Raw genomic sequence first — 14,476 nt, 5'->3', positions numbered from 1 at the left:
AAAAAAAAAAAAAAAAAAAGCCCAATCCCATCAAAGAAAAGCCCAGGACCCAATGGCTTCCCTGCTATATTCTACCAAACATTTAAAGAACTAATACCAAATTCTTCTCAGACTCTTCAGGAATTTGAAGAGGAAGGAATTGTTTTAAACTCGTTCTGCAAGTCCAGTGTTACCCTAATACCAAAACCACACAAAGATACAACACACAAAAAGAGTAACTATTGGCAAGTATGCCTGAAGTGCATAGACACAAAAATCCTTTGCAAAATACTAGCAAACTGAATCAAACAGCACATTAAAAAGATCATTCACCATGATCATGTGGAATTTATCCCAAGAATACAAAGATGGTTTAACATATGCAAATTAATAATATGACATATCACATCAATAGAATGAAGAATAAAACCCTTATGGCCATCTCAATAGATACAAAAAAACCCCCACCCACTTGATAAAATCAATATCCCAGCTGGGTACAGTGGTTCATGCCTATGAGTAATCCCAGCCCTTCAGGAGACTGAGCTGGGAATATCTCTTGAGCCCAGGAATTCAAGGTTGTAGTGAGCTATAATCATACCACTTCATGCCCACTCCACTATGAGCAATAGAGCAAGATTCTGTCTCAAAAAAATATTAATATCCCTTCATGGTTAAAAACTCTCCATTTAGTTAGGTATAAAAGGAACATACTGCAATATCATAAAGGGCATATATGACAAACCTATAGCCACCATACTGAATGGTGAAAATAAGAAAGCTGTCCTGGAAATAAGAAGGAACAAGACAAGGATGCCCACATGTCACAAGGATGCTTTCTTTTATTCAACACAGTACTGGAAATCCTAGCCAGAGTAATTAGGCAAGAAAAGAAAGGTCACCCAGATTGAGAAAGAGAAAGTCAAATTGTCTCTGTTTGTAGATGACATGACCTTTTATATAGAAAAACCCTAAAAATGCCACAAAGAAGGTGTTAAAACTAATAAATTCAGTAAGCTTACAAGGTACAAAATCAAGGCACACACACACACACAAAATCAGTAACATTTCTATATACCAACAATGAACTAGTGGAAAAAGAAGTGAAGAAAGCAATCCTATTTACAGTAGCTAAACTCCCCACCACCACCACCAAATTTGGAGACAAAACTCTCTTCAAGGAAAAGTATAAAACACTGATGAAAGAAATGGAATGGTATTCCATGTTTATGGATTGGAAGAATTGATATTGTGAAAATGACCATATTATCAAAAGTAATCTTAGGCGAGCCTGTGGCTCAAAGGAGTAGGGTGCCAGCCCCATATACTGGAGGTGGCGGGTTCAAACCCGGCCCCAGCCAGAAACTGCAAAAAAAAAAAAAAAAAAAAAAGTAATCTATAGATTAAGTGCCATCTCTATCAAAATACCAATGAAATTCTTCACAGAAATAGAAAAAATAATCCTAAAATTCTTATGGAACTGACCTGGAATAGCCAAAGCCATCCTGAGCATGAAGAAAAAAGCTAGAGGTATCACACTATCCTACTTCAAAATATACTACAAAGCCATAGTAACAGATGGCTTTCTTTTTGGCACTGGAATAAAAACAGACACATAGAACAATGAAACAGAATGGAAAATGCAGAAATAAACCATCTACAACCACCTGAATTTCAGCAGATACCAAGGACATGAATTTTGGAGAAAGGGCACCTACCTCAACAAATGGTTCTGGGAAAACTGGATATCCTTATGCAGAAAAATGAAACTAGACTTCATATCTCATCATACATAAAAATGAATTCAAACATGTATTAAAGACCCAAAACTGTGAAACTGTTAACAGAATACATAAGATAAATGCTTCAGGACATTACTCTGGGCAAAGTTTTTATGGAGAAGACCTCAGAAGCACACACAACAAAAGCAAAAATAGACAAATGGGGTTATACCAAGCTGAAAAGCTTTTGCATAGCAAAGGAATCAACAGTGAAAAGACAACCTGCATAATAGGAAAAATATTCACAAACTATTCATCCAACAAGATTAACATCTATAATATACAAAGAACCCAACAACAACAAAAATCTCCAGATAATTTTATAAATGGGCCAAAGATCTGAAAACATACAAATGGCCAACAAGTATATGAAAAAATGCTCAATATCACTGGTCATTGGCAAATATAAATCAAAACCACAATGAGGTATTATCCCACCCTGGCTAGAATGGCTATTTAAAAAAAAAAACCTAATAATAATAGCAGATGCTGTCAAGGATGTGGAGAGAGGGAAACTCACATGCTGTTGGTGAGAATGTATTTATGAAAACTAGTACAGCTCTTTACTCTTTATGAGTAAAGAGGCTCTGCAAAAAACCAAAAATAGAACTGCCATGTGATTCAGCAAACCCACTACTGGGTATATGCGTATATCCAAAGAAAAGGAAATCAGTATGTTGAAGAGCTTTCTGCACTCCCACATTTATTGAAGCACTGTTCACAATAGCCACGATACAGAATCAAACTAAATAACCATTAGTAGATGAATGGATAATGAAAACACGTGCATTTATATATGTGCGGCGTTAACACTAGCTATAAAAAAGGAAAAATTCTGTCATTTATGGCAACATGAATGAGCTTAGAGGACATTGTGTGAAGTGCAATAAGCCAGGTACATAATGGTAAATATTTCAGGCTCTCACTCATATGTAGGAGATAAAAGAATTGATTTCGTAGAAATTGAAGTAGAGACTAGAATAATGGTTACTAGAGGCAGAAAAGGTAAGGGAGAAAGGAGGATAACTAAAGGTTGGTTAACAGATACAAAAATATTTAGTGTTGAAATATCACACTGTAGCTCATAAATATGTATAATTATAATGTGTAAATTAAAAATAACCCCCCCCCCAAAAAAAAGCCATTCAGCAATGGGTGGATAGTCAAGGTATGGCGTTAACTCTGCCATTAAAAACAGCCAGCCATAGACAATACATAAATGTAGGGCTGTTTTCCAATAAAATTTATTAGAAGTTTGTGGCAGGCAGGATTTGGCTCTATTGTTCAGAATAATCATTATGACTGATGGAGCGTTGTACTCATGGAAAAATTTTCCAGAGGCTAAGACATTATATCATTGAGAGGTTGTTATTGTTTCAAGACAATTCTGTAAAGGTCTCTTGTCCTTCTGCAAGCAGAGGCACTGACTGATTTGCTCTGGACTATTTATTAAAGTATGTATTGCAAAGAATCTTGGGAAATAGAGATGATACTTTCCTCTGGAGTAAAGAACAGATTTACTAACTGTCCGGTACAACAAAACTTAAGCCTACCTCCTAGGCAAAGATCAGTTAGACTCACCAACCATTATAGAAAAAAAAAAAAGTCTGGATTCTCTGAGTTTGGGGATCTTCTGTAACAACTCACTTCAATGACGGCATTACTGGCTCTTTGCATTACCCTTGGGAATTGTAGTTTGAGGACACCGTACAAATGATACTCACTACTGCTATTGCTGTGAGGAATAAACTGTCCTCTGTTTCTGAAGGGGGAAAAAAAAAAGAATTTCTGTCTGAATTTGGATTTCCTCTAAACATATTTCAGACTATTTGCCCTCAAAAATACTAGGAATGTTTAGAATAATAGCCCAATGTTTTCAGCAATAAAGCTATCCTTTTTTCTTCCAGAAAAGAAGCTTTGCTCATTGCATAATGATCTTTTCCATGACTGTAGAAAGACAGAGGAACGCTAAATGCAGAGAATCTTTTGCCAAAATGTCCAATTATTGAGTTTTTTTAATAACGAAAAGAAGAAATTATTATTTTCACTAGCTCTACAAAACTATGACCCAAATATAAAATTAAAAATTGTTAACAACTTTCTTTCTTCATTTAAAAACTTTTTCTAGTGGACAAACTTTTTATAGCCTCCCTTTAAATTTAAATTTTAATATATTGAGACAGCTTATAATCAACAATTTTTTTATTTCAGACTATTTTAATTAGTATTTTCAGTCTTTTCCAAAACTAAATTGTTTTTACTTATTTAAAACAAGGAAGAAGGAAATTTAACTATTTTTTTCTGTCTCTTATTCTTTCCATGTCAGAGTGCCAACATGTATTACTGTCTGAGAAAGAAAAATGAGGAAAATCAAGACTCCTGAATGACCTTAAATGAATTAATTTCTCCTTATTAAACTAAATATATCTTTTTAGTTATTCTGTGACTACTTGAGTTAAAGTTGATAATGTGATATCTGAAGACATATACACATAATTTATATCTTGTAAATCTTAGGAAGAAAATACACAGTATTCTTGATGGCAAAAAACATGCCAAGACATTTGACAATTTAGAAATAAATCAGTAGCTAGTTGGTAGAAAAGCATGTCAGGTCTGGCTGGCTTTTTTTTTTTTTTTTTTTTTTGCAATTTTTGGCCCAGGCCTGGTTTGAACCTGCCACCTCTGGTATATGGGGCCAGCACCCTACTCCTTTGAGCAACAGGCACTGCCCAGGTCTGGCTGGCTTTGATCCCTCCCAACTACTGTAGGAGTTTGCCGATCCTTTCCCTTCTCAGTTTTAAAATTTTCTTTCCAATAATTTTTTCTATCATAATGTGCTCTTTATTGTTCATAATGTGCTCATTTCCCAGCCACTTTTTTGCACCAAATTAGCAATTATTTCCTTTTTTTTTTTTTGCCATTTTATAGGTTTGTTAATAGATTTTTAAAAGTAAATAACTTAGAGTCTTCTTGAGATAGAGTTTTACTCCACTGCCCTGGGTTGAGGGCCGTGTTGTCATCATAGCTCACAATCACCTCAAACTCCTGAGTTCAAGTGATCCTTCTTCCTCAGCCCCCATGCCCGGCTAGTTTTTCAATTTTTAGTAGAGACGGGGTCTCACTCTTTCTTAGGCTTGTCTTGAACTTCTGAGCTTAAGCAATCCACCTGCCTCGGCCTCCCAAAGTACTAGGATTACAGGTGTGAAACTCCACACCTGGCCACCTACTCATCTTAAACAGAAACTTTAAAAAGACAATTTAGCTCATATCTGTATGACATCAATATGTACCAGATCTTGAGATGATAACACCATTAAATTTTTTCTTCTGAAAAATTAACAATTCGTATTGGAAAATATGTTAATACATTTTCAGAAATACTGTTTTTAGAGGTATTAAAACCTTGAAATAGTTATTCATACCCATAAGTATATAAACTCTATAACTAAACATTGATACCATAAGAAAATCTGAGAATCCCATCTGAGATAATTTAAGAAATGTGTAGTATATACATAGTTATACTTAGAGTAGCTTAATTATACAGTGCTTATGCTTCCTTTATGAATAATTCTATATTCTTCTTTCTGATATAATTCTCTGTACTATATTAGTACTTTACTAGTAACACATGTCTCTAAGAAGTAACACCAAAAGAGCAAATTCTATACCCAGTTCTTTGTTAGCTGGGCTCAGTAGTACAGATTTCTGATTTATAGTCAGTGTTTAGTTCTGCACTTTGATTTTCTAGATCTGAAGCTATGAATCTTTGGTTCTTTCATTTCAAATCTGTGGATAAGTGTAAGTGGTCTGCTAGTAAACCTTTTTTGTTGTTGTCATTTCATTGCATATGTATCATGAACTTTGCATCAGAAAGCATTCAACAGTCTTAACCAGAGAAAGCCTTTGAAAGGGAGTGTTATAAAGCCTTTTTCTGTCAAAGAAGTCACACAGGCAAAGCTTTGTATTTGCTGAATGATTTCATTCTCCCCTCTGCCTTAAGAGATGGGGGTCTCACTATGTTGCCCAGGCTATGGTGCAGTGGCACAATTGCAGGCACAATCATAGCACACTGCAGCCTCCCACTCCTGGGCTCAGCAGTCCTCCCACTGCAAGCTCCCATGTAGCTGGGACTATAGGCACACACCATTCCTCTTGACTAATTTATTTTATTTTATTTTTTTAGATAAGAAGTCTCTCTATATTTCCCAGACTGGCCTCAAAGTAGGCCCGAGCTACCAAGCCCAGATGATTTGTTAATTCTTACACGTGCAGAAATTGGCCTTGGGAAAAGCACTGCTAGTGCAGCCTTGCAACCAGACTTCCCTACTTCATTCTATACTTCTTCTTAAAAAAAGAGAAAAGCACCTCCTTTCCTATTGTTTTAAAATCTACCAAGGAAAAACTCAAGCATAGTATCTAGACTCAATCAACTACTTTATCAGGATTCATGAACTCATTCATGGATTTTTTTTTTTTTAAATCAGCGACTAGGGAGCAGATTCTCCAGAGAAAAAGTGCTTGCTTAAATCAGTTTTTTTAGTGCCCAAACCAGAATTATGAAGGGAAAGCTCACTTATAAGAGTAGCAGCTACTTTGGGAACACTGGCTATGTTATAGTTATAAGATATTATTAAGTGACTTCTATATTCGAAAATAATATCTTTTTCTTATAGGTTGTGGGTTAGGCAAATACCACTCTTAAAAGTAACTATTAATCCTTTTGTATACTGAATAATCTAATGTATTTACAGGAAGACAAAAAAGGATATTGATTAACATTTTTAAAACCTTGGAAATTGGCCAATGAAGTATTGTTATCCATTCTTTGAAAGGTACATTATGTCCTTTATAATTTTCTTATAATATAGAGCAGTGTTTTTCAACCTTTTTTTAAATCTCACGGCACACTTGAACCTGTAGTTAAACTTGCATGGCACACTTGAATTATGTTGACCAAAAAAAGAGTAAAAAAAAGAATATATTTATTGTGCTTTGAACTTCTTTCAAAAATAATTTAATTGATCTTTAAAAATTGGGGGGGACACCCAAGATCCTCTTGTGGCACACCAGGGTGCCACGGCACACCATTTGAAAATCATTGGTATAGAGGGTCTTAAATTGACTGGTTCCTTCTTATTGAGTCACAAGAAATTCCTCAAATTCATTTTTGATGAATATAGATTTTCTTTGCTAGATCTTTAAGTACCTTGGGATTATTTTTTTTTTTTGAGGAGAGTCTCACTATGTCACCCACAGTAAAGTGCTATGGCGTCGCAGCTCACAGCAACCTCAAACTCTCTGCGCTTAAGCGATTCTCTTGCCTCAGCCTCCCAAGTAGCTGAGACTACAGGCACCTGCCACAATGCCTGGCTATTTTGGGTTGTAGTTGTCATTGTTGTTCACCAGGCCCAGGCTGGGTTTGAACCCATGAGCTCTGGTGTATGTGACTGGCACCTTCGTCACTGAACTATAGGCACCGAGCCAACCTTGGGATATTCTTGTGTAAAGCTGTGTATGTATATATATGTGTGTGTGTGTGGAGTTTATTTTCTTTTTTGCAAAATAACTTAAAAGACATGCTTGATAATTAAAAATTCTGTTGTTTCTTTTAAAAACAATGCTCATCTTCCATATGATGATCAGTATAAATTTTAATTAAGCTTGAACTAAACATCAGAATATTTGGACTTGTATCTCTGAGAGCCTTGGAATTTGTTAGGCTTAATCTTCTCTTCAAGCAGTAAAATATTTCAGCTTCTCTTAGGGAGACCTGAAATTTATTTTCAGGTAGTGAGAAAAAGAAACTGAGATTTACTCTGGATGAGGCAGAAACAGCATCAGTGGAGTCAGAACTTACATAGATGGTCAGTTGTGGTGCTTGGGATCTATAGAATAAACCTTGATACCTAAGTGGATATCAAGTTATTTGGAAGACTAATTTTTTATACAAATTTAGGGTTAACCTTAGGGATAATAGCATAATATAGTGGGAAGAGTTTGGCTTTGTATAAATTTACCTAACTTGCTAACTATAGAGAATAACTTTAACCTCTCTGAATTCTCTCAATAGTAAAATGAGGATTATGACCTCCACCTAGTAAAAATATCTTGGAGATTAGAGAAAATGTATATTTATTGGCACTGGCCCTCAATAAATAGTGGTTCATTGTTTTTATTATTATCATCATCTTTATTATTAATCCTGCTTTCAGATGCCATCATTTTACATTTTCTATAAAATTATTTCTTAGGTAAGAAATTATATAGTGTAATACAATAGACAGCTTAAATAGGAATATAGAAATTGACAGGTGATTTCTTAGGATATAAGACTTTGAGGTATGGTAAGTATATACTATGTACAGGAGCTTCGCTTTCTTTCCCTTCAGGGATGCTAGGCAATACAACCTCTAAACTAGTTTACTTTTGTTGATTGTCTTTTCATTTATTTGCAGTTCTGGGAAATGCCAGTGCAAAGTGGGGGTCATTGGCTCTTCATGTGACCAATGCCACAATGGATATTACGGCTTTAGCAAGAACGGCTGCTTTCCCTGCCAGTGCAATAATCGGTCCACCAGTTGTGATGCCCTCACAGGTACGTACTTTACTTAAGTGTATTATGTAATTATTTCACTATTCTTTTCATTTAGAAATTTTTCACTGATAGTTTGATTCATCCCAAATAGTTTATAAGGGCCTTTCTCTTCTAAGTAGAATGTATAAGATCACTACAAGCCAAACTCTTACTGCAACTTGAAAAAAATATACAATCCTGGGAAATATAGCGAGACCCTGTGTCTACAAAAAACCCTCAAACAAACAATTAGCTGGGCATGGTGGTGTATGCCTGTAGTACTAGCTACTTAGGATCTTGAGGTAGAAGGATCACTTTAACTTAGGTCATATAAGCTATGATCAGGTCACTGCCCCTTAGCCTGGGTGGCAAAATGAGATCCTATCTCTAAAACAAAAGGAGAGAAAGAAGCAGGGGAGAAAGTATATACATTCAGAAAATCACATTGGCTGGAGATGTATGGAAGCAAGGAGAAATATATGGACTAAAGTACCAGGAAGGGTAGAACTCTTCCTAGATAAGCTCATAATCACCAGCCCATTTCCTTTTGAGAGGCCATTTGCTGATTCTGGGCACAGACTAAGGAGCAGACTTGGCCCAAGCAAAGGAATTCTTCTTGAGAAAAGAGATACAGGAAGAGATTTGGCAGTCATCTGAGGCTTGCATGATGGTTGGAAACTAGAGGAGCCCTGAGCACAAGGTCAGTTTTCCCACAGGACATTAGCCGACTTTGCAGGAGATAGAAAGCTGGACCAGAAAGGTAGAAAGAAATATCTTTTAGTCTCATGCTGAGGAGACAAAACTTCTTTAGAGACAGGGGCCTGCTACAACGTGCAACCATCTCTTTCTCAAGATATTGCCAGATTCTGAAGATGTAGAGTGGGACCTAGGCTCAAACCACCCCGGGCCAATACTGAATCTCTTACAGGGTTTTAAAGCTGGGGAGACACAGGTTTGCTAGGCTCTCAAAAGCCTTAGAGGGCTATGACCAAGAAATAGTGATGAACCAAAGGTGAACTTATTAAAATTGTGGTCCATCCTCAATGCACCTTAATTTCTGATTAGATTGAGGTGATCCTTTCATTACATCTACCTACCTAACAGAAGAAAGGGGGAGCCCTCTCTGGTACTTTTTTTTTTGTAGAGACAGAGTCTCACTATTTCATTTTATTGCCCTCGGTAGAGTGCCATGGTATCACACAGCTCATAGCAACCTCCAACTCCTGGGCTTAAGCGATTCTCATGCCTCAGCCTCCCGAATAGTTGGAACTACAGTTGCCCGCCACAACGCCTGGCTGTTTTGTTGCAGTTTAGCTGGGGCCGGATTTGAACCTGCCACCCTCAGGATATGGGGTCGGCACCCTACCCACTGATCCACAGGCACCGCCCCCCCCCCAGTACTTTTATACACATATATATACCATGTCTGGTATATGGTAAAAAATACTAGATGATGCAGAGACAGGAAAATCTGACTAATAATAAAGAGAAAAACAGAAACAGATCCACACATGATCCAGATGGTAGAGTTAGCATACAAAGATTTTAAGATAACTAAAATTTATATTTGAAGAAAATATAGGAAAAATCAGACAATAATAGGTTTAAAATGGCAAAATTTCAAAGAGTTCGAATTTTAAAATCAAATGAACAATCTAACACTGAGAAATACAGCATTTATTTGAATTAATAACTCATTGCATGGATATGTCAGCAGATTGTACACAGTGAAGACAAAATTAGTAGACTCAAACATAGCATAGTTAAAAATACCCAAACTAAAGCATTTAGAGAAAATGCAATGAAAAGACAGACCAGGAAAGACATGTGAGATACATTTAAAAGATCTACAAAAATATAATTTGGATAGGAGCAGTGGCTCAAGCCTATAACCCAGACACTTTGGAATGTTGAGGTGGGAGGATTACTTCAGGCCAGATGTTCAAGACCAGGTTGGGCAACATAGCAAGACCCTTTCTCTACAAAAAAGAAACAAACTAGTCAGGTGTGGGGGCCTGCATCTGTAGTCCCCGCTACTCAGGAAGTTCAGGTGGGAGTATTGCTTAAACGCACGAGTTTGAGACTGCTGTGAGCTATAATAACCTTACTGTACTCCAGCCTGGACAACAGAGTGAGACTCTGTCTCTTTAAAACAAACAAACAAAAAACCAGTAAATGTAATTTGAGATACAGAAAGAGAGGAAAGAGATATTGGGTCAGAGCAATATCTGAAGAGATAATGGCCAACAATTTCCTAAATTGTTGAAAGACATTATCCTACCATTAGGAAAACCCAACAGTATAAAACCAAAGAAAACCGTATTTAGGCGGACTATTAAGAACGAAAGTTAATTAACTTGTAATCTTCAGTACTTCTAAATGTGAGGATTAGGGATACTTCCTTGGAAACTTTTTTTTTTTTTTTTTTTTTTTTTGCCACAATCAAAAAATCAGGACATACCTAGTCTGACAAGTACAAGTGTTTTTTATGAGGACAGGGTAGCAGAATATTTAAAATTGAAAGTACCCTGGAAAATCTGTATTGAAAGCTTATTCTTTATTCTAATCCTTTATTCTGTAGAGAAACAAATTGATTTAGAAGAAATTGTGTTATTTTTACTTTTATGTGATCTGGTCCCTGCCTACTTGCCAGTTTTATCTTGTGCTATTTTTTTCCCTTTACATCTGTGATCCAGTCATACTGGCTTTAATTTCTAAAATAAGCTATATTCCTTTGTCCCAGGATTCTCATGCATGATTTTTTCTCTGCCTAGAATGCTCTTTCTAATCCACTTGTACCCCCACTCTTGTCCCTTTTGCCTTTTAAAATCATATTCTTCCTTCTGATCTTTAGTTAAAGGTCACTTCATTAGGGTGGTGCCTGTAGCTCAAGTGGCTAAGGCGCTAGCCACATACACCAGAGCTGGCGGGTTTGAATCTGGCCCAGGCCTCCCAAATAATGATAACCACAACCAAAAAACAGCCAGGCATTGTGGCAGGCACCTGTAGTCCCAGCTACTTGGGAGGCTGAGGCAAGAGAATTGCTTAAGCCCAGGAGTTTGAAGTTGCTGTGAGCTGTGATGCCACTTCACTGTACCCAGGGCAATAGCTTGAAGGTCTATCTCAAAAAAAAAAAAAGTCACTTCATTAGAAAGCATTTCTGATGCTCTAGGCTAAATGGCAATTCCCCTGACTTTTGCTCTCACATATGCTTGTATTTTTTCATAACACTTATCAGTTTGTAATTATATATTTATTTATGGTTATGAGTCACATATGGCTTACATTGTAAGTTTCATGAGAGCAGGAATGCTCTCAGTTGAGTATACACCATCTCTATCAAGTAGCTTGGCACATAAGTACTCACTAAATGTTTGTTGAAGAAATGAATGGAAAAACATACAGAGGAAAGATGATTTTCAAAACTGAGTAATAATAGGAATGCTTCATCATATTGAGTCAATTTAAATTACACCATAGATCTTTTACAGGACTAGAAAGCATTCTACATTTCTGGTTCTCACCTTTAATCTTTCTTACAGCAGTAAATAATCTCTCTTTATTGTCCAGTAAATGTTGATCTGTCCTTGCTTGAGATAATTTAAAAAGGCAACATTTTTTTCATGGTTATGATTTCTTTAAAGCAGCTAGTAGCTAGAGAAAGAAATGGTTTCTCTGTTTGGAAATATAATAAAAATGGAATCCAACATGAGAAGTGCAAATACTTGATTTAAAACTGCGAGCTTTATGTAAAACCGGTTTTTCCTTTGTCGCAAAGGAAATTGGAATCAACAATACTGTGATACTGTTGCCCTCTGGTGGCCACTGACTGTTTTCACAGTCCTCATATTTCCCCGTCCCCAGTCTTTTTCTACACCTGTGTTTTAGATCAAAATAGATGTTCAAAGTGTTCTTTTTGTGGTAAAATATATTGAGCAAAAGATTTTGGAAAGCAATTTGACAATAGTTATCAGAAATATTAAAAATACTTATTTGATGTGGTAGTTCTGTGTCTAAGAATCTATTCTGAGGAAGTAATTGTTAATTCTTTATGTTTGAAGATGCTTACAAATATGGCACTGCGCCACCACAATCAGTCTCCTAAAAAGTTGGACAACCTAACTTCTAACAATACAGAATTAAGTAAATACTGTCATCGAGGCAATATGTGGTTTAGAACACAGAAACTCAAATCTTGATTTTACCTTGGGCAAGTTACTTAATCTTTTTGTCTGTAAATTTGAGATAATATAGGAATTGCCTAGTGAGGGGTTGTGAAGGTTAAATGCACTTTACTATAGGGTATCATACATTTATACAGTCCCAATGCAGTGTCTGCCTGATCATAAGCAATCAGTAATTGGTAACTTATTATTATGTCATCATTAAACTATATTACAAAATGGTATTGAACATGAGAAAATGAAAAAAGCAGGTATAAAATGACATATACCATATAATTAGACTATTTAAAAAAGAAAACCCCTATAAGTGAAACAATATTTCAAGGAAAATTATATAAAGTGTTAATGAGATATTTATCAGGGTAGGTTTTTCCCCTCTTTCTACTCCTGTATTTTCTAGGTTTTCTTTTTTGAGCATATTTCCCTTAAAAATGGAGGTGGGGGAGGGTTATTATTTTTTAAACTAGAACTTTGTGTTTATATGATATATTTCTTTTTAAGAATTCACAGTGCCTTCATGTATTCATAGGATCCTGTGGTGAGCAACTGGACCTCAGTAGCTTAACTGAGTAGACCAATCCATTACTCTTCAATGACTTTACTACAGGGTATCATACTTTTCCTTATTTTCTTCCTGCATAACTAGCTTTTCTTTCTTAGTCAGCTCTGCTAGATCTTCCTCAGCTCAACTACAAGCAACTCAAGCAAAGCTCAGAGCCTGACGAGCTTGTTTTCTTTATTTACACTTTCTCCCTAAGTGATCTCACTCAGTTCCCTAGATTACTTTAAATACCATCTATATATGCTTATTACTGTGTTTACATCTCTCCCTTGATCACCACACTCAAATATCCAATACACTATTTGACAGAATGTTAGTTTTTTAGAACTAGAATATCCCTTTGTCACCCAGGTTGGAGGGCAGTGGTGTCATCATAGCTCACTACAACCTCAAACTCCTGAGTAGCTGGGACTACAGGTGTGCAACACCAGGTCTGGCTGATAGTTTTCTTTTTTTGTAGAAAGGAGGTCTTGCTATGTTGTCCAGGCTGGTCTCAAACACTTGGCCTCAAGTGATCTTCCTGCTTCAGCCTCCCCAAATACTGGCATTACAGGTGTTAGCCACCACACCCAGCCCACTTGAATGTTTTAATTGGCATTATAAACCTAACACATCCAAAACAACTGTTTATTTTACTCTATAAGCTAAACCCTGCTCTACCCCTAGTGTTCTTCATTTTTGTAACTGGCACTGTTCAACCAATTGCTCAGTTCAAAGCCTCGGGGTCATATTTTTCTACTTTTTCTTACTGAAAATATCCAGTCCATCAGTAAGATTTATCAGCCCTATCTTCAAAATAGTCCCTGAAACTGATGACTGTTCATGACCTTTGTTGGCATCATCCTTGTCTAAGCCACTATCATCTCTTTGAACTGCCTTGGTAGTCTCTCATCTAGTCTCTCTTATCTCCCCATCTCCTGTCCCCCACAGCACCACAGTCTCCATATAACCACCAGAAATCTTTTGAAAATGTGAAATCCGGTCATACCATTTTCATGCTTAAGTACTGCAATAGCTTTCCATCCCTTCTTGAATAAAATTCAGATGTCTTTCCATGGCCTTCATGACTTGACATTTTCTGGGCCCTGCTTCTCTCTGATCTTATCTTTCTTACTCTCTCTCCCTTCTTCACTTAGGCTCCCTACTGGCTGCCTTTCAGTTTGACAGGTTAAAGTTTGTCTTCTGCCCGATGAAGAGGAGAAAGCATTTCTTCTTACAACCAAGTACAGTGCTGTATTTCTGACAGGTTTATATATTAACTATGAAATGGCAAAATAAAAAGGAAATAAGGAAAAGTCTTTTTACAGGTAATACATTTGTTTTCAAAGTTTTGTCCTTGACTTTGTTTGGAAAAGAGCACTATATTCCTTTTTTTCCCCCAGTTATTTTC

At 36.4% G+C, this 14,476-nt stretch overlaps 1 protein-coding gene across 1 annotated transcript in view; it reads left to right on the top strand.

The window, feature by feature from the left end:
• Window positions 1-14,476, top strand: part of MEGF9 (multiple EGF like domains 9) — a 118,720-nt gene that overhangs the window by 86,345 nt on the left and 17,899 nt on the right. The window contains exon 3 of the mRNA XM_003785253.3: window positions 8,222-8,361. Within this exon, the coding sequence (XP_003785301.1) occupies window positions 8,222-8,361 (140 nt within the window). The remainder of the gene's footprint in view (window positions 1-8,221; window positions 8,362-14,476) is intronic.

This window comes from Otolemur garnettii, unplaced genomic scaffold, assembly GCF_000181295.1.
Source record: "Otolemur garnettii isolate 467f Iridium unplaced genomic scaffold, OtoGar3 scaffold00014, whole genome shotgun sequence".
Classification (NCBI taxonomy): domain Eukaryota; kingdom Metazoa; phylum Chordata; class Mammalia; order Primates; family Galagidae; genus Otolemur; species Otolemur garnettii.
Note: the sequence above shows the minus strand (reverse complement) of the source record. Positions and strands in the feature narration are given on the sequence as shown.